This window comes from Ovis canadensis, chromosome X, assembly GCF_042477335.2.
Source record: "Ovis canadensis isolate MfBH-ARS-UI-01 breed Bighorn chromosome X, ARS-UI_OviCan_v2, whole genome shotgun sequence".
Taxonomy (NCBI): Eukaryota; Metazoa; Chordata; class Mammalia; order Artiodactyla; family Bovidae; genus Ovis; species Ovis canadensis.
The window spans coordinates 82,001,622-82,025,090 of record NC_091727.1 but is presented as its reverse complement, the minus strand read 5'-3'; the positions used below and the strand labels follow the sequence as shown (position 1 = coordinate 82,025,090).

Genomic DNA, 23,469 nt, shown 5'->3' with positions numbered 1-23,469 from the left:
AATGTTCAGTATCCTGACAAGAGTTTAGAGTATGTTTATCAAAACTCACTGCATGGGGCACTTAAAATTTGGGCATTTCACTATATGTAAAATTTACCTCAAAAAAACAGAAAATAACAGTAAACAGGTATGCTAGGTAATGCTAGGTAGAGCCTCTTGATGAAAGTAAAAGAGGAGAGTGAAAAAGTTGGCTTAAAGCTTACTATTCAGAAAACTAAGATCATGGCATCCGGTCCCATCACTTCATGGGAAATAGATGGAGGAACAGTGGAAACAGTGGCTGAATTTATTTTTAGAGGCTCCAAGATCACTGCAGATGGTGATTGCAGCCATGAAATTAAAGGACACTTATTCCTTGGAAGGAAAGTTATGACCAACCTAGATAGCATATTAAAAAGCAGAGACATCACTTTGTCAACAAAAGTCGGTCTAGTCAAGGCTATGGTTTTTCCAATAGTCATGTATGGATGTGAGAGTTGGACTATAAAGAAAGCTGAGCACAGAATTGATGCTTTTGAACTGTGATGTTGGAGAAGACTCTTGGGAGTCCCTTGGACTGCAAGGAGATACAACCAGTCCGTCCTATGGGAGATCAGTCCTGGGTGTTCATTGGAAGGACTGATGTTGGAGCTGAAACTCCAGTGCTTTGGCCACCTGATACGTAAAGCTGACTCATTTGAAAAGACCTTGATGCTGGGAAAGTTTGAGGTTAGGAGGAGAAGGGGACAACAGAGGATGAGATGGTTGGATGGCATCACTGACTCAATGGACATGGGTCTGGGTAGATTCTGGCAGTTGGTGATGGACAGGGAGGCCTGGTATGCTGCAGTTTGTGGGGTCGAAACGAGTCGGACATGACTGAGTGACTGAACTGAGGTAGTGCTATGCAGTAAACAGGTATGCTAGGTAATGCTATGCAGCTCTAGGTAATGCTATGCAGGCTGGAGTGTTAAGGTGTGAAATGTGCTTGTATGTCTGCAACTTACTTTGAAATGGATTGGTAATATAAGGATGACTATGCAATTATGCCAGCAATTATGGCATAATGCTAATTGTACAATATTGGTGGTTGGTACATGGGTACACATCTTTCAGTTGATCTGTATGTTGCAAAGCTTTCATAATAAAATGCGGTAGGTAAATAAGAAAGGCAGCATGTAGTTAATAAAATTGCTACAAGAATAAGAAGTTGTTTATAATTATCACTAATAAAATAAATGTATATTAATAAAAAATGAAAAGTTAGACTGTGTCCTTCAAACTCAGTTTCAGTGCCCAGCTTCATCCTTTCAGTGTGGCTCTTTTTCCCTTGGCTTACTCCAACATTTTTCTTTTGATACTAGAATATGCCTAATTGGTTCCTATCACAGGGAATTTGCACTTGCTGTTCCTTTTGACGCTCTTCCTATCAACAACCTTCACGCTGAGTTCTTCTTGTAATTCAAGTCTCATATCAGCCATAGCCTCACTGAAGTTTCCCTCCCACCACTCCCAAACACCACCCTAAATGATGTTCTTCACAGTTCTTATTCTTATGCATTGTTGACCCTTGTTTATTATTGTTTTATGACCTTTATGAAACAGGAATCTTCAAGAAAGCATGGATGGGCTTACAACACTGCAGAGCACTGCAGCTTCTTAGATCTTTGTTGACTGGCAGATATTCATCTGGAAGCAGCTGTCAATACTTGCAGCACCCCTGATCCAAGAATCCTGTTCTTTTCATAGTATGACCTGCTATTTTGAAATTTACTCAAATGTGTTTCCCTTCCATCTTTACTCAAGCACGTGAGCATGCACGTATACACACACACACACACACACACACACATTCACAGGAGCCCTTGGGAGCCGAATGCACGCCCCCCCTGATAGCAAGGATGTAGCCTGGTTTTGCTCACAGTTGCATTCTCAGTATCTGGCACTGCTAGGGCTCACAAAACCTTGCATGAATGAGTGAGGCACTTTGATCCCTCCAGTGAAGGCTGGCTTTGCTCTGCCTCGCCCTCCTTTCTCATCCCCCCCACCCATATTCCCGTTCTAAAGGCGCCCAAGAGGGAGGGGCCCTGTCCATTTCTTCGTTCCCTCCTTCGTAGGCTTGTCAGTTCATTCGCTAGTTCACTCATTCATTCACTCATTAGTACTCTCATTCCACGCCTCCGGCCTCCACCGAAGCTCCTGGCCTGCGCTCGCTGCTCCCCCAGGGTCTGACCTGACCCTCCCCAAACCCGGGCTTAGCCACGCCCCCTTCCCGTCCCGCCCCCTCTCTGGGCCAATCGGGACCGGCGGGCCGGGCAGGGCCGGAGTCGGGGCGGGGCCTCGCCCTCCCACTACCCACGGCGGCGCCCGCGGCTCCGGAAACGCGCCGCTGGGCTGCTGGGCTCAGCAGTACGCTAGCTGCTCCGTGGCGCTTCCTGCCACGCGAGGCCTGGGCCTCGCCAGCGCTGCTCCATCAAGGGCTGTGCGTCGGCCGCCGCCAGGCTAGGGTGAGAGTGCGGGCCATAAGAGGATGTGCGCGGGGCCCGGGAGGGTGCGCGAGGCCAAGATGAGCGTGCGGGCCGCAAGAGGATGTGCTGGGGACCGCGGATGAATGTGCGGGGCCTGGGTGATCGTTTGGGCCGCGGGAGGATGTGCAGGGGGCGGCCCAGGAGAGTGTGCAGAACTGGGGTGAGTGTTCCAGAAAGTGTGCGGGGGAGGGAGGGCAGAAGGCGGCCAAGCTTTGTTGGGGAGGAGCGTTTGTGTTCCAGCGGGAAGCTACTCTGCCCTGGGGCCAGCTGGAGAGGGGCACGGGTCCGAGATGGCGGGTATGGGGAGGCCGAAGGCCTTCCCGCGGCGGGCAAGGGGCGATGGTTAGGGGCGGGAATCGCTGGACGTGCCGAGGCCTACGCTGCTTTGGGGGTGACACTAAGGGATGGGAACCGGCCACTATGAAAAGAGGGAGATCTCCCGCCCCAAGCGCGGAGAAGGCCGACTGGAAGAGGGCGTTGTGTCGGGGAGTGTGTGTTAAAGGGCTTTTCCCCCCCATCTGGGGGAGGGGCTGAGACGCTGTGCTGGGGACAGTTACTGCTGTACTGGGGATGGTTCTTGCAGGCGGAGTCCCTCTTTTCCTTTTAGGAAGGGGTCGAGCCTCGGCTTGGCAGGGAGGAATGAGGGGGTAGCCTAGAGCCCAAGGGCTGTGAGGGAGGGGGAGGGGCAGCCCTTGCTGGGTGAAAAAACGAGCCCAAGGCCCGGGATCTGAACAGAGGTTTTTCTGTCGCCCTTCTCGGGCTACATCTCCCTCTCCAGTGCCCACCACCAAACTCCTTTGCTGCCTGATGCTGGGAGGGATTGGGGGCAGGAGGAGAAGGAGACGACAGAGGATGAGATGGCTGGATGGACGTGAGTTTGAGTGAACTCCGGGAGTTGGTGATGGACAAGGAGGCCTGGCGTGCTGTGATTCATGGGGTTGCAAAGAGTCGGGCACGACTGAGCGACTGAACTGAACTGAACTGAACTAGTCTATATTTGGTTGATTAATTACATGTCTTTTTTCATCCTCCCCCACAACACAGTCGCCTGCGGCAGAAAGCCCGTGGTACCTTTCACCACCACCACACCCCGCCCCCGCCCCCCCCGCCCCCCCCCCCCCGCCACTGGCCCTCTTCCCAGAGGTCCCACTCTGTTCCAACTGACACCCGCCAACCAGCGTTGGCCCAGCTGGGGGCCATCAGCCCCCTCTAGACTCCTTGGTCAGTGAAATATTTCCTCTTCAACCTCAGACGTGACATTTTTCTTTTACCAAAGGATTTCAGATGGGCTTGCTAGAATAGCACCCCCTCTAGGTACTAATGCTGCCTCACTCCATCCCCCATCCTCCCTCCCCCTCTGGGCCTTTAAGTCGAAGCAGCTTGCACAGTACCTGGCACAGTCCCATCCATTCTCTCAAAATGTCTTAGGATCTGCATTTAGAATTCTATTGAACACTGATTTTCAGCCTTCTTTGGGTCAGAGACCCCTTAGCAAATCACTGCTGCTGCTGCTAAGTCGCTTCAGTCATGTCTGACTCTGCGACCCCATAGACAGCAGCCCACCAGGCCCCCCTATCCCTGGGATTCTCCACGCAAGAACACTGGAGTGGGTTGCCATTTCCTTATCCAATGCATGAAAGTGAAAAGTGAAAGTGAAGTTGCTCAGTTGTTTCTGACTCTTAGCGACCCCATGGTCTGCAGCCTACCAGGCTCCTGCGTCCATGGAATTTTCCAGGAAAGAGTACTGGAGTGGAGTGCCATTGCCTTCTCCTAGAAAATCACTAGAAAGTGTGAATTCCCTGCCCAGAAATCTGACAGTCAGCAGAGAGTGGCATCCCATTCAAGAGGCTCATGGGCCAGAAACCTGTCTGCTGAGCGCTGGAGGTGAGGAAGCCTCCAGATTCTAGATGGGCCCAGTGTTAACAAGGCACAACTCTGCATCCCAGTCTCCTGAGTGCTGGTTGAAAATGCAGATTTCTCATCCCCACCTACACCTGCTACTCTGCCCCTTAAGTCGTTAGCACACCCCAAGCCAGGGGTCTAATGCACCCGTCTAGCTCTGGCCCTAATTTGCCTGGGCTCCACAACTGGCCCAGGGCCCCTTGGTATTTGCACAGCATCCCCCATTCCCATTTAGAGTCATTCATATCCAGGACAGTGTAACTTACATGAAGCTATACATACAATTTATTTTCATTTTCAGTAAGATAGCATGCATCTTCTTGGGGAAATGGGAACATAAACCTTCTCTCAATTAAGTACAACAAACACCACAAAATCCCCTTCTGGTCTACCTTCTGGCTTTTTATAGAAGGCAAAGAAAATGGAAACGTAAACAGAGAGGGGCAGGTGCCCAGGCAGAGTAAGAGAGGAAAACTAGGGAAGACAGAGACAGATGCCTCCCACCCACGCACACAGAAAAAGGCACACACAGACACAAACATCCCAAGAGAAACAGACTTTCCTGGTGAGACACCCTCTCTGTTGGCCCTTTAGGATTCATTTCTAGTAGCAGTGCATGTGCACATTACAGGGTGAGCCCAAATGGGTGTTGTGGCCACATCCTGGCCGGACGGGTTGAGAGCTCAGGCCCTTGGCATCCCAGAATTGCCTGACTTGGGTAGATTGGTGTCTCAACAGTGTATTCAGTCTCACAGCCTGTCCTTTGAACACTTGTGACCCAAAAAGACATGTTCCCGGAAGGTGTGCCCAAGTTCTGTCTTCCCAAATTATTTTAGTCCAACAGGTAGGACTTTACCTGCCTGAGCAATCACTCAGAATTGTTCTGAGATATGATGCCATCTCTGTATGTCTCTTTTGGGTAAGTCTGGATGTTTATAGACCAGGTCTGCTGGCCTTAAAGCTGGCCATGCTGTTAGAAGACCCCATGGGGATGCAAGGTGGTGAGAAGTATTATTGTGATTCTGGAAGCATATTTTTATATATGCCAGTGCTGTTGGACCATCTTTGTCCAGATATAGTTCTATTGATCTGAGAGCACAACTCAAGGGAGAACAGACATCCAATAAGAAGAATTGGGAATGCAAGTGATTAATAGGATGATTTAGGGTTAGGGTTAGTGATGGGAGAGGGAGCTGAAGGCACCTATCTGAATTAGATGATAGAAAGTGCAGTCTCTCGTGTGATCTATAAAGATTCCCTCCAGGGCATTTTTGCTGTGGCCCAGAACTGAATTGAATACCGTGAGCCACCTGTTATCTTCTAGGGTCTGGGGACATTCTGCTTCAGTCCTTATCTAGATGTTCCAAGGAGACCAGGTGCTTCTGGCACCCCTTCGAAGTTTCTGGAAGCTGCCAGTTCTAGTTTGTGTGGCTTTGCTCCCTCTCCCCTGCGCCCATTGCCCAGGGAAGGCTGGCACCTGCTGAGGAGGTAGCCTGGCCACTTGTGCCATGAAATCAGTCTACTGCTGATCTCTTAGGCTCAGAAGTGACCTTTCCTAGTAACGAGACACCCTCAATAGGGGTCCCGAGCTCCAAAGTGACCAGAAGACACTGAAGTGTTCCCTGCTTTTGTGACAAATGTTGGCTTTTGGCTCTATTAAATTCAGCTGTTAATTTCTGTTCTTTCAAATCAGGGTGAAATGATTGTTTTGGTTTTCAGTGTTTCTGATTGGGATACAGAAAATTGGATTTAAATAAGTTGGTTAAAATTTACATTGCCATCTAAAGCACATATCAGGAACCTTTATTCACTGACATGAACTCTCAGGTTTTAGGAAGCATGATGTTTCAGAAATGTGTCTGTGAAGCAGCTGCAGAGTCTGTGGCACTTGGCTAGCTCCAGGGTGGAATCCACAGTCAACCTGATAGAGTCTTTATTCTCTGGGAGCATAGAGTTGTTAGACTACACTAAAGATCCTGCTTAAAGAAGAAAGATAATATTGTTTATATTAAGAGGCCAAGATTTGTTTTCCCAAAGTCTTTCTGCCGACTTCTCTTTCCTGGTTGGGCAAAGGAGTGCACTTACAAGATTTGGGTATGCTTGTCCATGGTGAGTGAAAGTGCCTCATGTTCAAGGTCAGGATCTCCCTGTGTATCCATCAAGTACACGACAATGGTTTTCATATTGTACCTAGAATCGATTTGATCTTGATTTCATAAGGTTCACCTTTGGAAGGCAGTAGACAGACATCTGTATGTGTCACTTTTGTCATGGAGTCCAGCTTCTTTTCCAGATTAGTTCCACCATTTTAAAGTGGAGTGGTTGGATGACATAGCTTCTGAATTACCAGATTGTTTTCAGGATTGATGATGATTTTATTTTTAACTGCTATGGATCATTTTTAAATGATCTTCCTTTGTGTCTCATAAAGGTTTTCCCCAATATACCTGATTCATTATGCAGAGTTTAGCTTCCTTTTGTGGATTCAGGGCTCACTTTTCCCCTCCCATTTTTATGGACACCTTTGAAATGGCCTCTGTCTATCATGGTCTCCATGTGTCCACAGTCTCTTGTCACTGTGGGTGGTGATCTGAAGTGCAGTTGGGTTAAGTCCCCTGGGCAAGCCTGGCACAGGAAGGGCCAGTCCTGTTGCTACACTGGAGAAGATAATTAACAATTCACTTGGGGGTTGTGTCTCCAAGACTTCACGCCAATTAAGTGAATACACTTTGGTAGGATCTGCTCAATTAAATGGGAACTTTTCAGGAGGACATGTTCAATTAAGCATCGGTGGCTTGGAAAAATCATGAATGAAAGAATGACGTGTGTATCTGTTGTGCATGGGACTGAAAGCAAGTCCCCTAAACCTATACATACCATTAGGCTTCGATGACACAGTAGCCTGGCCTTTCAGTAAGGCCCAGTGTTGGGTATTACTTTGTGGCATATTACTTCTCTCTCTTCTCTGGTATGGCTCAAAATGCCTCAAATCTTGGGAGCTAGACCTTAGGCAATTTAGTTCACCCCTCAGATGTTTCTTCCTTCTCGGTAAAATGGAGGCAGTCACTCAGTTGTGTCCGACTCTTTGCACATTTAAAGGAAAAGTATCTACATGCTCAGTCACTTCAGTCATGTCCAATTCTTTGTGACCCCACGGACTGTAGCCCGCCAGGCTCCTCTGTCCATGGGATTCTCCAGGCAAGAATACTGGAGTGGGTTGCCCTTTCCTCCTCCAGGGGAATCTTCCCAACCCAGGGATTGAACCTGCGTCTCATGCATTGACAGGCGCATTCTTTACCAGTGTACCACTAGGGAAGCCTGTGAAGGGAGAAGCACAGTGCCAAATGCATAGTAGGTGCTCTGTTAATGAAAGTTATGTAATTCACCCCTCCCTCACAGGGTGTCACATGTCCACTGAGTGCTAAGAGCTACTGCCCCCGAATGCTGGGGATTCAGGGGTGGCCAAGAAAGAGAAGGGCCCTATCCTGTGAGAGGTGACATTTTCCCCAGGGAGAATCAGGTAAAAACAAGCAATTTCAGAGGGTAAGTTTTAGGTAGTGAAAAGTGTTATAAGTATGTGATGGAGCTGGAGAGTGAAGACATTTGGAGGAGGTGGCGCTTGAGTGAGGCCCATATTCTTCGAAGGAGCCACCTGAGGCAGGTTCAGAGGCTCTCGGGATTATTCCCTTGGTATATTTAGGACGGGATGAAAGCTGAGTGTCTGGAAGGACTGACTGAGACATATGGGTCTGGTGGGCTCAGCCAGGGCCTTGGAGTGGGTTAAAGCCTTAGGTCTCTGGCCTGAGGGTAGTGAGGCGAGGCTTGAAACAGACCATGTTGCTCAGAAGGTGAAGGTGAGATGTTCTCCTCTTCATTCCATTTGGCAACAAAACCTCAATGTCAATCAGAAGTGAATTTTTTAGAATGAACTATGTAAATAATCGATGACCAGTTCATTTTGTATTGGAAGCCAAGGTCAAACCAAATACCAAATGTATGCCAGAAAGAAGGAAGCCCTGCCCAGGGAACAGTGGGTTACAGAAGGCTTGGCTGCTGGGCACCTAGGGCTTCCCTCACACACTGGGGAGTCCCTTAAAGATGGAAGTAAAGTTTCTGTGGACTTTGGGGCCAAATGAAGCCTTCCCTCACAGCTGTCATATTGCTTATATCTTGGGGGGATGATCCCAGGAATTCACAATCCCATGGACCTGCCTCTAAGCTTTCTGGGACTGCCCACGCATTCCTGCCAGCCCTGCTCTGTTGTGGCTTGCCTGTGTGGGCACCTCAGGACATTGCCCAGCTTCAAGGACTATTCCCTCTTGTCTTCTTGGCTTCGGCCCTGTCTTCTCGCATGCTGAGCATCTTTCTTATCCAAAGTCTATTGAAATCTTTTAAAAGTGTTATTCCTTTCCAGTTACTAAAGAAATGCAGCTTGGTTACTAAACATTCATGACAGAAACAGAAAGCTGAAGACCTTTCTAGACCTGGACTCTACCCCAGGGTGGTGCACATTGCAGTCTCGATGTGCTCATTAGCTGTGAGTCACTCTGTTTATTCCTTTTTTTCTTTAAAACTCAAATATATACTGTTCTTTCCCCTTCCTCTACAATCTGTGATTTTTTAATAAACAGTTACTGTCTGTCTATAATCTTGTTTGACGGAGGATTCAAAGTTTTGTAATCTGTGTATCATGCTGTATTGGCCACCTGTTGATTTTTTTTTCCTTTTCATTTACTTATTTATCTTTTGTCCTATGTTTTTTTTTTTCTTGTCCCTTACAACCTATTGATTTTGTGCTTGAGCTCTCCAGTTTTCTTCATGCTCTGAGTTCTAGGATTCTTCAGGAAGGTCTCCCTCTTGTTTTTATAACATTAGGATTACTGACACTCTTCATGTTGGTTATACTGTATTGTTTTCCATCCTTTTGCTTTTTTTTTTAATTTTTATTTTTACTTTATTTTACTTTACAATACTGTATTGGTTTTGCCATACATTGACATGAATCCACCACAGGTGTACATGTGTTCCCAAACGTGAACCCCCCCTCCCACCTCCCTCCCCATAACATCTCTCTGGGTCATCCCTGTGCACCATTACAGGATGATTTTTTATAAAACCTCAGAGCTGAAATTTATCTTTATAGATACTGTAAAAATTCCAAAATATCTTCTAGACTTCCCTTTTCTTAGTCTTACATATGTATTTATGAGTTTCAACTTTTATTTGACATATATTTTACTTGATTATTATACTGATACCTAATAAAGGAGTTTGTATTTTTATTTAATTTTAGTAATATTTTTTTTTAAAAATTGAAGAACAGGTTACTTTTAACCTATCTCTCTCTTTACATTTAAAGTCTTTAACTTTAAAATTTCTTGTAGACGTCTAGCACATACTTGAGTTTCTTTTTAAAAAAAAAATACAATCTGATAATCTCTGCAAATTAATTGGTGTGTTTAGTCCATTTATATTTAACTTAACTATCCATATGGTTGTGTTTACATTTGCCTCTTGCTATTTGTTTCTGCTTGTCTTAACTGTTCTGTTTTCATTTGTTTTTTTTAACCTACTTGAATTATTTTTTTAGAATTGTATTTTATCTCCACTACTGCCAGGCATCAGAGGCTTGGAGGGCTTCCTAAAGCACAGTCTTACATTTTATTTCTATATATGTTATAAACCCCAATTGTTGGTTTTGTTTAGTTGCTGAGTTGTGTCCCAACTCTTTTGCAACCCCATAGATTGTAGCCCGCCAGGCTCCTCTGTCCATGGGATTTCCCAGGCAAGAATACTAGGGTGGATTACCATTTCCTTCCCCAGGGGAATCCTCCCAACCCAGGGATCCTCCCAACCCAAGGATCGAACCTGCGTCTCCTGCTTTAGCAGGTGGATTGTTTACGACTGAGCCACCAGGGAAGCCCTATAAACCCCATACTACCTTACTATTTTTTTCTCTAAATGTTCAGCTTTCTCTTAAAGATGTAAAAGTGTTCTATATTTCAGCACATATTTACATTCCTGGTGTTCTTCATTCCTTTGTGATCCAAGTTTCCATCTGGTACCATTTCCCTTCACCTGAAGAATTTTCTTAAATATGTCTTACTGTGTGGATCTGCTGGTGACAGATTCTTTCAACTTTTCTTTGTCTAAAAAGTTTGTTCTTTGCCTTCACTTTTGAAGGCTACTTTCTCTAAATATCAAATTCTTGGTTGACATGTGTTTTTTTTTTCCCTTTAGCACTTTAAAAATGTCATGAAGTTTTTTTCTGACTTGCACATTTTCTGATAAGATGTCAGCAGTTATTATCTTTGCTCCTTTGTATACAACATCTTTTATTCTCTGGCTTCTTTAAGATTTTTTTCTTTATCACTAGTTTTCAGCGATATGATTATGATGTGTCTTAGTGTACATGTGTGGGTTTTTTTCTGGTTTTGTTTTTTGGGTGTTTGTTTAGTCTTGCTAGGGGATGATTAGGCTTCTTGGATCTAGGTTTTATCCAATTTAGAAAATAATAAATTTTAACCATTATTTCTTCAATTATACTTTTATCACCCCCTGCTTTTCCTCATCTTGTCAGATTCCAATTATATGTGTGTTAGACCACTTTTTGCTATCCCCAAGTCAGTGAAACACTGTTGAATTTTTTTCTTTCTGATCTTCATTTGGGATAATTTTTATTGCTAGGTCTTCAGATTTTCTAATCTTTGGGGGCAGGGGGGAGAAGGCTGTATCTAATCTGCTGTTAAGCACATCCAGTGAAATTTTCATTTTAAATGTTACAATTTTCACCTCAGTAAGTCCCATTCAGTTTTTGTTTTTATCATCCATTTCTTTCATTATGTTCCTGTTTTTCTTTAAATAGTTATACATTGTTAAACTAGCTGTTTTCCTTGTCTGTCAGCAATCATTTCTGGGTGTTTCTATTTTCCTTTCCATGAGTCACATTTTTCCCTGCTTCTTGGCATTTACTTAATTATTTATTGGATGTTGAACATTGTAGAGATTATGTTGTTGAATGTCTGAATTTTGTTGTTTCACTGTGAAAAGTTAGACTTTGTTTTTGGAGGCAGTTGCTTGTGGAATAGTTTCATCCCTTCAAGCCCTATTTTTATGTTTTTCTAGAGCAGATCCAAGGTCACTCTGGCTCCAGGGATAAATCAGTCCTACTACTAAAGCATGGCCTCTCTGATTCTCTACTGAATACCCCAGATGATCACTGAGAACTCTATACTCTGGTTGGCTGGACCCTGAATATCTCCCTACCTTTGTGTGTCTTAGGAATTATTCAACTTACAACTTCCTGGTCATTGTTTTCCTAGTCTTTGTGAGTTTAATTGTATGCATGCATGGCTTAGTGGTTAAGAAAGACTCAAGGGGAATCTTGTGCAGATTTTTTTGAGCTCTTTTTTTCTGCATAGCTCCTTCCTTTCTGGAACTATGCTTTGCCTCAGCTTCCCTGAATGCTGGTCTGTGTTGATAATAAAGCCACCAAGCTCTCTTTGGTCCCCCTTTCCCTGTAACCTAAATCTGGAAATTGCCTCCAGAAGATATCTGGGACACTGATAAAGCTTATATTATTTGTTTCTCTTCTCTCAAGGATCATCATCCTGTGCTGCCTGCTGTCCAATACTTAAAACTGTTGATTCACATCTATTTTGTCCAGTTTTGTATTTATTTATGATAAGACATTAAATCTGTTCTTTGTTATTCCATCATGGCCAAAAGTGGAAGTCTCTGTCCATCCGTTTTAATATAACATCTAATTTTATGAAAAACTATTTCTGGAGTGCCTGGATTCTGTAGTCCTTGAGCTAGTGTAAAAATGCTTTCTTTTCATTTACCTATGAACCAAATTGACTTGATAGCAGAACAGAAACTGGGTTCCTGTTTCTGTGAACTCACTGAAGTGGGCGGTCTGTGATGCAGACATACCTGTGGTGGGCTCTGAAAGAAAAAGGCAACTTGCACATGTGGTTCAGATGTTTTATTTAGCAACTTAGTCTTTGAAGATATTTTTTTTTTGAGGTGTCTTTTTCCAGCTATTGTTCAACTTTTCATTTTGTCAAATATATCACAGAAACGTTCTTCTCTGCAAGCTGTCACCTGATGAATTGTTTCGGTGTGGTAGAGTATGGACTTTTGAGGGCCTTACTGCTAGTCAGGAAGCCCTTGCTCCTGTTCCCTTCCCTTTAGTAGCCCAGTCTGTTTTTTTGTTGCCCCTACAAAGTTGAAAAAGATCTCTCACTTCCCACATATTTTTTCTGATGTTCTTTTGGGGAACACTGCCTTCCTGTGCAGTGTGAGCATGAAACTCTCCAAGGCCTACTGCTAGGAGGCCTATGGCCTACCTGTCTCTGAGAGCCAGTATTCCTGCCACTGGCTTTCAGTCTGAGTTTGTCTTCTCTCTGTGCCTGGGCTAACATTCATTTGTCTTGTCTGGATTCTCTCTGGGCTGCCTGTATCAGTTCTCTGCCAGCCCAGTTTCCCCACTGTTTGGGATATGTTTTCTTAGGTATGTCCATTTTCTAGTTTGTCAGTCAACCTCTGTGCAAGAGAAGACTCAAGAAGATTTAAAACAAGTGAAAAGGAAATCACCAGTCTCATCCCACAGGACCCAGAGGCAGGGCTGCTGTCACTCGTGGCTCTTTCCACTTTCATTAGCTCCCCCTGATCCCCAGGGTCTGGCCCTTACCCAAGAAGTCAAGTCCTGTCCAAGTCCTTACCATTCCTGGGAAACCAAGTCCTGGCAGTGCCCCCTTGGAGTGCTTGAGGCTCAGATGAGCTGTGCCTCCCTCAGCCTAGCTTGGGAATCTGTCACTGCTTCCTGATTCTAGTATTGGTCTCTGCCTCTTGCCCCAGCATAACACACAACAGGGCCTGAACCCCAGCTGCTATCTTTCCTCCCTCTTTCTGCTTCTCTCCCCAGAGTCTGCCAAGGAATTGATTACCTACTGGGTTTATAATTTCCATCATCCCAATTGGGGAGCTGAGTTTCAGTACAGGAAAGTGATTGAGCTAACGTCCCTTGGGAAGACAGTGGGAGCCAGGGCCACAGCCCAGGTCTCCTGGCACATGGTCAGGCTCTCTTTCTAGGACTTCTTGAGGCTTATACTTAGATTTCCATGTTCGCATGTATACTTATTCTAGACTCTCACCTCTCATCCCTGGGAATTCTTTCAGGATTCGGTGACGTTTGGTAACATGGCACAATACCTCATCAAAGGGAGTGATTGAGGCTGGACCCTGAGCAGAGGACCTCAGCATATTGAAGAAACGTGGTATCTGGGTGAGTATGACCCCAGCCCTTCCACAAGATTTGCCACCAGCTTCATGGTCCTATGGAGCTGGGAGTGGGATAAGGAGGCACCTAACATAGTCCCACACAAGCCCAACTTCCAGCTTATGCTCCCTGGGAATGGGCTGTAAGGAAATACAGAGGGTCTGCTACACATGACCTGTCAAAGTAGCAGGTGTCCCTCCCAACTCATAATGGCTTAGAAATAAGTTAGAACAAACTGGCCACCATAATGAAATACTTTTTTAACCCACAAATTATGTAAGTTGTATGGGAACTTTATTGTAGTTTACTGTTGAGAGAGGCTTACATGGCAAGCTCCTTTGCACCACAAGGGGCTGCATGTGTGAGGTGGGGAGGCTCCTTAAGAGGAGAGACTGCCAGGGGTCAGCTTTGATAGTTATGGAAGGACCCCAAGTTCAGTGTGCAGACCTTAAGGAGAGTGGACAGGGGAAAGGGAGGATCCACTCCTCAGGAAGACGACCTGGTGCTCTATGTAGATAGACCCAGAGCTTGCTTCATCCAGCCCCTGGAAGGAGCTGACCATTGGGAAAGGCATTTGATATTAATGGATGACTTGCCTAAGGGAACAGCCACTCCAGCCTTTGAGGATTGAAAGCTTCCCCTTCAAAGGCCCCAACCTGATGTCATCTCTGGCTGCTGCTACTGCCTGTTTCTTTTTCCACAAGAAGGAGTTCCTGTTTTGACCCTCACCTTGGTCTCTCACCTGGAGCAAGTCAGAGCCATCCCCTAACGTGGATTGAGCTAAACATTCAGGTGAGTAAAAAATAAATTTGAAGAAATGTCAGGGCATCATGAGGGAGGCCCAGCTGAACCTTTGGAGAGGAAGCCACATGTTTTGGGTGTTGGTTGATCCTCAGTCACCTTGAGAGGGAGCTTCCAGCAACCAGGCCCTTATGCCCTTTATGTCTACTATCCTTATTTCTGGTTGGTAACCTCCTGCCAAGTGGTCAGCAGCTGTCTTAGGAGCAAAGTGATTGTTGACACACTCATTTTGCTGTGATTGTTCCTTCCTCCTCTTGAGACTGCAGTGTCTTGTGGTTTTCATTTCAGAAAGCATCTGGGCAACCCAACAGCCAATGATGGATGAAAATGCACAGTCACAGGAGATGGCTTCCACAAGCTCCCCGAGGGCCAGTGAGCCCAGCCCTGAGGTCAAACAGAACAGGGACTCAGTGGGGAAGGGAGGAAGCCCCCAGAATTTGCCTGTAGAGCATCACTTTGCATGTAAAGAGTGTGGGGATACCTTTCGGCTTAAGGTCCTCCTGGTGCAGCACCAGCGAATTCACAGTGAGAAGAAGGGCTGGGAGTGCGGCGATTGCGGGCAGGTCTTTCGCGGGGTGGCTGAGTTAAATGAGCACAGGAAGAGCCATGTGGCTGCAGAGCCCCAGCCGGGCCCCAGCTGGGTCCTCAACGGGGCCGTGGAGAAGAGGGAGCAAATGGAAAAGGAGGCGAAACCCTTCGAGTGTGAAGAATGCGGGAAAAGGTTCAAGAAGAACGCGGGCCTCAGTCAGCATCTGCGCGTCCACAGCCGAGAGAAGCCCTTTGACTGTGAGGAATGCGGCCGCTCCTTCAAGGTCAATACCCACCTCTTCCGCCATCAGAAGCTGCACACTTCGGAGAAGCCCTTCGCCTGTAAGACGTGTAGCAGGGATTTCCTGGATCGCCAGGAACTTCTCAAGCACCAGCGGATACACACCGGCCACCTGCCCTTCGACTGCGACGACTGCGGCAAGTCCTTCCGAGGAGTCAATGGCCTGGCAGAGCACCAGCGCATCCACAGTGGAGCGAAGCCCTACGTCTGCCCCCACTGTGGCAAGCTCTTCCGGAGGAGCTCAGAGCTGACCAAGCATCGGCGGATCCACACTGGCGAGAAGCCATACGAGTGCAGCCAGTGCGGCAAGGCCTTCAGGCAGAGCTCCAGCCTCCTAGAGCACCAGCGCATCCACACCGGGGAGCGGCCCTATGCCTGCGGCGACTGCGGCAAGGCCTTCCGGGGGCCTTCCGACCTGATCAAACACCGGCGCATCCACAGCGGACTGAAACCCTATGAATGCGACAAATGCGGGAAGGCCTTCCGCCGGAGCTCCGGCTTGAGTCGCCATCGGAGGACCCACAGTGGAGCAAGACGCTGCGAGTGCAGCGAGTGTGGCCGCGTGTTCAAGAGGCGGTCGGCGCTGCAGAAGCATCAGCCAACCCACCACGAGTAGGCGAGGCTCGCGGCCCCATGGCTGGCAGCGGATTCCCGCCAGGGCCAGGTCCCTAGAGGGGGAGGGCAGAGTCAAAGGAAATGAACAGTTTTGTAATGCTTATATATTTTCTCTTCAGAAAGGTTGAAATCAATTTATACTACCACCAGCAATTTATAAAGTATCTGTGTTTCCCATTTTGCCTATCGAGAGTAGCTTTTACCATTTTGATTGATTTTGGCTGGTTTGGCCTCGAGTACCTTCAAGGTATTTAAACCCACAGGCCTTGAATCGGAGAATGAGAGAAGAGAAATCTGGATGTGGGAGGTGGAGCTGGATGGTGGAGCTGGATGGAGATGCTTGTTTTCCTCCAAGCTCCCCCTTCAGGGAAAGGGAGACCCGGAGCTATTCAACGACAGCATCTGTAGATTGTGAATCCCGACTTTCCCTAACAGAGCGATCACCCCAAAGTTTTTGGCCTACTTGAATTTATAAATTTTTAGGGTTGTAAATAGAATAATCAAATGTCTTATAATATTTAATTTATTAATTTAGTTATGCATACCTATTATAAATCACATGTTATATATAATAATATATTAATTTAGAAAGTATTCCTTTTTTGCCTGACTCTGCTCCATGAGATCATTTTATTCTAATTCTTCCTATGCATTTCTAACCACACTGTCTTCACCAACCTCAGAGCCCCTTTGGAGTCATCATTTTCAAAGCCCATCCAGTGGCTTCCATCTATATGAGCTGTGTGCCATGTAGCACTGTGACAATCCCTGCACAAGGCTCTCACTAGAAATCACCTCCCACAAGCCATAAGTACCTGTTCATGTAACATTAGAATGATGGTTGTCCTTTTTTAATTTGTCCTATAGCTCTACAATGCATCCACTTAAGGTGTTCCTTTTTTAAATGACCTCTAAAAGGCTTTTTTAAAAGCATTAAAAACTTGTCATCGTGAGCTCATACTCTTAAGAAGAAGCACTGAATATGAGTTACATTTCTTTTGTGTCCTTTTTTCTTAAACCAATTCAACCTGGTGACTTCCATGCATATCCAAAACTAGCATCGACTGGAATTTATTTCAGGCTAATGGGTCTCATCCTCAAGCAGGACTATTCAAAATCAAGTATTTGAGAGAAGATCAACATGGTAACAATAACGTCCCAAGGACTTAAGCATAAGGTGATGCCTCCTTTTGGGGAACAATAGCCTCTTTTGATATGGGGCCTAGATGGTACTTCTCTAATCCTCCATTTCCACCTCTGTAAAACGAGGATGATCACAGGACTACCTCCTAAGGTTATAGCAAGGACCGTGATGCCTCACCTGGCACAGAGGTACACACTCAGTAAAGTCATCTGCCATCACCTCCATGGTTATTGCTGTTGTTCTGTGACTCACTGGTATCTGAACTGGGAATGGACCCAGGGCTCCTGACTCCTAGTCTCATCTTCTTTCTCTCACATGATGGCTTAAAATACTGTTTCTGTTTGCTCGCATGCAGATCGTACGTGCATCTCCTTTGACCAGTTATCAAGTTACCTTTGAATATATTGACTTTATACAGCAGTTTTTTCTATATCAATTGTGATGCTCTCTTTGCCAGTTTTATTGCTTTGCTCTTTGTAGCAGTTTTATTACATTTTTGTTGTGCAAGCTTTTGATTTTTACATATCCAAGCGTTCATTGTTGTCAGTTAAATCATGACTTCCATTGCTTCAGTAGTTAGAGATGATGACATTTTCTTCTAGATATTGAATTACAAATGAAAAGTTGAAAGTCCTGCCCCACCAGAAGGTGGATGTCCAGGTGGGCAGGCTGGATGGAAATGGGCCGGAGATGCAGGCTCACTCCTCATCCAAGATGAAGACTCTGCACAGCTGTGGGCAGTACTTGACTATCCAGCCTGGCCACCCAGGCACTCAAGAGGAATTTCCATCTTGGATTGGCCAGAACACTCTTGACTGTTCCTCAGCACAGCCCTGGCCTTCAGCAGTGGGGCGGGACCTCACTTATGGGTCAGGATCAATGGGACAGTCCAAAGTTGGTCTTGGCAGCAGCTGGCCAACCTTCCAACTCCTGGGAGCCTTGGCCATGGCTCAGCATGGATTCAGTGCCTGAGCAGCAGATCCACCCAACAGACATCTCAAACACGAAGACTCAACTGACTGATGGCTGTCACGTGGATGGTATCCTCTTCCTAGAGAGTGATTCTGGAACTAGAAAGAGGTCAGCAGTTTGGTGGCTTCCACTTTTGGTGACTAGGAGGAAATTCAACTGTGTGTTCTGCTGTCACCTCCTGCATCCACATCTGTGAGGGGGTGACAGAACAAAGGCTTGGAGACAACCCTGCCCCTCTGATGGCCACACCAGGCCTGGGCTGTGACTTGCCACAGCCTTGCCCAAGAAGGGCAGTTAAAACAAGGGTTCAGAGGGCAATGATGCCCTTCTGACAACAGCCCGTGTGGCATAGAAATAGAAATTGGTCATCCTGGAACTGAGCTCTCACTTTCAGCAGCCTCCCCCAGGAGGAACAGCAGCAAGGGCTAGCCAAGAACCTGGCCCCTGTAGCGTGACTTCTCAGCAGCTGTGCCTGAGATAGAGGGGGAGCTTGAGAGCCTGCCAAGGAAGGACACCCTTCTGACAGGCCCACTGGGGCTGGGAAGCAGGGTCCCACAGTGACCTTGTGACCTTAGCCAGAGGTACTCTGGAATGGCCCCCCCAGGTCACACCAGTGGCTCTCTGTGACATCTCCATCCTGACCCCCAGGCTGGAGAGAAGCTGACAGCTCTTGTTACATAGCAATTCTTTCTGCTAGGGGGCCTCAGTTCTTGCAGTAGGTGTAAATCTGTCTGAAATCACTACTTCCTGTCTCATCAGTTTTCTCTTTTCAAGCTGTTTATGACGTATTTGCTGCAACTGTCATTTGGTAACAAATGTTGGCGTCCATGGGGGCAAGTCTGGCATCGCAACCTGGAAGTAGCCTGCCATGTGTTGCCTAGGTTTTAGGAAGGATCTAGATGCAGTATTAACTCAGAACTTAGCATCGTCGACACCACTCCACTTGTCCCCAGCCAGGACCCAGCACCTTGGCACCTTGTCATGCCCTCCTTTCCTTTGTTCCACTCTCAGTTCTATGATTTTTCTGTCGAACAGACCGTCCGCCAGAGTGAACACATCTTTTCTGTCACTGTGTTTGCAGGTGAAGTCCATGCTCTTATCTGTGGCTTTAACGTGTGTCCTGTAGTTGCACCGAGTTCAGTGTTTGCCTCGGGTCCCTGGGGGAGGGGGTGGATTTCCTTGGACTCTCTAGGTCTACTGCTACATCAGATGCAAAATGTGATCAGACTTGCTGTCGTGTGTGCTTGTCTATGCATTTATGTATCTACCTCATTTCATTTTTCTTTCTAATCACACGTATTCCTTTTGCAAGGCAAATGGAGAGCAGGTTGGTTATGTAGAATGCCAGCTGTCCTTCAAAATGGGTCCTTTTCTTATATTCTGAAAAAAAACCTTCCATCATTTTTATTAAAGTTTTGAATACTTGCTGAAATTTTCAGAAGAAAGTAACTGTTTACCACTTCTGTTGCTTAATAAGATGAACTGTGTGGATTAGTTGTGTCATACCCACTCTCCAGTTTCCAAAATGAGCTCCACCCTGTCCTGGTGGGCATCTCTGTTGCCTGGGGTTGCATTGCGCATGCCCAGGGCTGTGCCCTGTTGTCTGCTATGTGACCCCCACCTCATCAAGATCATGTTCATTCAACCAGAACTGAACACTTGACTCACGGGCAGTAACTGGTCAACAGAGCTGGAGACATGGACCAGATCTTTAGGGTTCTCTGTGAAGTGTAAACAAGAAAACAGAGAAGTTTCTAGTTTGTGCTGGAAGGAAGAGGGAGCCACCTGGGATTTAGTGGAGTTGCCCTGGTGGGCAGCACCAGCTTGAAGATCTATGGACTCCTGCTGGGCACCCTCAGAGAGGCCTTGACCCCAGCACTGCAAGGGAGACTGGCAGTTCCCTTCTGGGATCTCTGGCGACTGCCCTGGTCCACTTGTGTCCCTGCCGTAGACCCGCTTGACCTGAGCAGCTTGAGTAGGCCTCTGCTTTTACAGTCTGTCAAGAGCAATTGCATTTCCCTATTTGTCCACTTCCTGAGAAGAATCACATGGTTGGCTTTCCTCATGTCCTACCCAGCCCTTGTCCCCAGACCAAGCCCCACCTGACTGTTCTAAACACCTCTTTTCAATGTGGTATTCTGTTTGCTAACATGGATATAAATCTATGCCTCCCAGTCTCAGTGAGTTTGACCAATGATTTTTCTGTCTGGGCATTGTTCCTTTCCTGACCCCATGTTTGCCCCAGGGAATGAGTTAAGTCACTGTTCACCCTATTCTTGATTTTGGAAGTGGCTAGTTATTTCCCGCTACTTCCCAACTGTCATATCGGGAAACTGATAACTTCTGGGTAACTAGTATACTTACAATGTATAGTTCTCATTGCATCTATTCAGGTGGTTATTTTCTAAAGTAGAAATGGTCTCTTTAAACAAACATGGCCTTCAGTGTCACTTGCAGATCTGAGAACAGTTATGCCCTGCCCCAGTTCATGTTTTGGTTGTTGGCTCTCTTTGCTCATTCCTCCCCAGTCTCCTTAACTTGTCTGTTTTACGGCAGTTACTATAATCAGCCTTGCACTAGCGCTTTGCTCTCCCCACCCTCCCCAACCTGTTAGATTGTGAGCTCTTAGAAGACAGGGGTGGCCCTTCTTGTCTGATTCCCCTTCCAGATCTAGCACAGTGCCTTGCATCAAGTAGATTTCAATAAATATATGTTAAATGGCATTGGTTGTCCTTGACTTATTTCGTCAAAGCTTGGTTTATCAGTTCTTCCGTTTTTTCTCCACATTCTGGACTTCCAGCCCCTGTCTTGCCTCCCCCCATGCCCTGCAACTGCCTGCTGGATGCCTAGAGGAGAAGGGGGGATCCCTGGAGACAGAGAGTTGGTCTTCCTGGAAGTTCGAGCTGTCCCTTGGCAGAAGGGGCCTGTCATTTTGCCAGGTGCCTCCTTTCACCACAGCTGAGGCTCTCCCCTAGGTCTAAATTCCAGGTGGAAGCAGAAGACCAGCTTTCCCCTTATCTTCTCCCTCTAGGAATCAGAAGTGAGGTGACAGAAGGGGCTTTTGAGACTTAAGAATTATCCAGCCTCTGTGACCTGCATAGGAACAGGAGGGGGGAGGTCAGTCTTCTTGGTGCTCAGTGACTGGCCCCCTCTATAGTGTCCATTGCCTCAGAAAAGGCAGGCGACAAGGACAGGCTGCTGGTTCCCTGACCGTCTGAAATGCAAACAGAGCTCGGCCTTGGAGTCAGCTGCCCCATTCTGGAAGGCCAAGTGAAAAATGGGCTCCAGGAAGTGCGTGGGTTGGCCCCTTCTGGGCCACAATATGCCCCAATAGGAGAGAGCTGCATTTTGGAAAGGAGCATGACTCCACCTACCAACCTGGTCTCCCTGGAGGTGCACAGGCAAGGCCTATGTCTTCTTTCCCCCAGGTCCTCTCAATCACTCTACCCAAATGCAACTTCCAGGCAGGTGGTGTGATACTGCCTCACCCAACTGAGAGCCCAGCCATCTCTGCTTAAACCACTCATTTGCTTTGCTGGTATCATGATGTGCTTGCCACCAAGAATTTTACCTCTTTTTCCTTCAAACATGTGCAAGCTCTGTTCGGGCAAGCTGCCTTGTGCAAAAGTCAAGGTCACAGGTCCACTTGTTAAAAATGGGTCCAGGGAAAGGGGACAGGCTGGGGCTTTTATCTTGGTGTCTTGTGGGCCTCCAGTAGGAGATGGGGAGTGTTCATCTCTGCTCCTCTCTTAGTGCCTCTGCCTTCCCGAGCCCTGGAGCTTCTCTCAACACCACCCTCCTCTGAGTCCTCCCAGAAGTCTTACCTGAGAGTTCACTGACCCCAGACCCCCACCTCATGGGCCAGCATCCGAGCCTCCCTCATTGCTAAGGAGGCTCCCACCCACGGCCCTCTGTCTCAGTTCACTTCTGCCCAGCTCACATACTACCTGAGAGGGGCCACTGGCATTGTCTTAGTCCATTCAGGCTGCTGTAATAAAAATACCGTGAACTAGGTGGCTTCTCAACAGACGTTGATTGCTCACAGTTCCGGAGCATGGGAAGTCCAAATCATGGCTGGCAGAGCTAGTATCCAGTGAGGACCTGCTTCCTCGTGCATATGTGGCTGTGTCCTCCTGTGTTGGAAACAGTGGGGGAGCTTTCTGGGGTCTCTTTTATAAGGTCACTAATTCCATTCATGGGGACTCCACCTTCCTGGCCTAGAAGCCCTTTAAAGGTCCCACCTATTGAACCCATCTCATTGAGGGTTAGGATTTCAGTGTATGAATTTGGAGGAGACACAGACCTTCAGTCAATAGCAAGTGTGTAAGTAGAAAGGGAGTGCTTGGAGGAGACACAGACCTTCAGGCCATAGCAAGTGTATAAGTAGAGAGGGAGTGCTTCTGCTAAAATGCAGACTAGTCCCAAGAGTCTCCTAGCCCACTAGCCTGATGCTTCCAGAGCTGTTTCAAGATCCACCCTCCCCAGTTCTTCCAAGAGAGGCTGAGCATCTGCTGGGTACCAGCCCTGCTGGCCCAGGTCGTGATCAGAGCTCTGTGCTAAAAATGCATTTCATTCAAAAGAGACAACTGGGCTGCCACTAGCCTCACACTGAAGGGCATCATTGATATGAGTCTGAAGTGGCCTAGCAGGACTGGACAGAAGCCATCACACTGGTGATGGGAGAAAGGAGAGATGCACATGGGGAAGAGTGTCCTGCCCACCATTAATAGATGTGAAGGGACTTGGGCTTTGCTTGGGTTTGTACATTTGTGAGTTTGATTTACCCATTGGTGAGCTGTTTGACCTTGTAACCACTGAGCACATATTATTGCTTTAATTCAGATATTTTAAAATATGTAATAAAAAATGGCCCCCAAAGTTTTCAGACAGGACAGTGGAGAAAAACCCTGTATACTCCCTCACCCCTCACCCCTTTTCTGAGCTTCATTCAACAAGCACTTATTGAGCACCTGTTTGCCAAGCTCCAAACGAGATGATGAAATTCCTGCCCCCAGGGGCAGAGCACCAGAGAAAGCCAGACGTATAACCAAAATGTCACCACAAGTGGGACCTGTGTTCACCAAGCTGGGCTCCTGGGATGTGGGCAGTTAAATGGAATCTGGTTACACTTCACTTAAAAAAAAAAAAAAAAAAAAACTCCAGAGCCAGACTCTGTGTATAAGATTAGCAAACGAATCGCCCTCCCTCCATCCTCCGGTCCTGTTGATTTTACATCCCAAAGACCACGCTGGCTCAGCCTAGCCTGGGAGTCAATGGCGGTGCCCATGACGCTGCTCAACCTGGTGGAGCAGCTCCGGGAGGTGGACAAGGAGCTGGTGGGTATCTCCGTGGAGCTGGGGGACTGGTGTGCTCAGAGGATTCTGTGGCATGTGCAGGTAGGGGCAGGAGGCTGACG

At 47.0% G+C, this 23,469-nt stretch overlaps 1 protein-coding gene across 6 annotated transcripts; it reads left to right on the top strand.

The window, feature by feature from the left end:
- Positions 1-2,302: 2,302 nt before the first annotated feature.
- ZNF275 (zinc finger protein 275) lies at positions 2,303-20,776 on the top strand. 6 transcript variants are annotated; one of them, XM_070290516.1, is made up of 4 exons: positions 2,303-2,486; positions 13,593-13,698; positions 14,400-14,484; positions 14,782-20,776. In XM_070290516.1, exon 4 carries the CDS (start codon positions 14,808-14,810, stop codon positions 15,936-15,938), a length of 1,131 nt encoding a protein of 376 aa, XP_070146617.1. In that variant the 5' UTR covers positions 2,303-2,486; positions 13,593-13,698; positions 14,400-14,484; positions 14,782-14,807; the 3' UTR covers positions 15,939-20,776. The 6 variants fall into 6 exon arrangements, with proteins under 6 accessions (XP_070146617.1, XP_070146618.1, XP_070146615.1 ...); XM_070290517.1 differs by having other exon boundaries at positions 2,321-2,486; positions 14,397-14,484; XM_070290514.1 differs by adding an exon at positions 8,824-8,946 and having other exon boundaries at positions 2,322-2,486; positions 13,593-14,484.
- Positions 20,777-23,469: the final 2,693 nt, after the last annotated feature.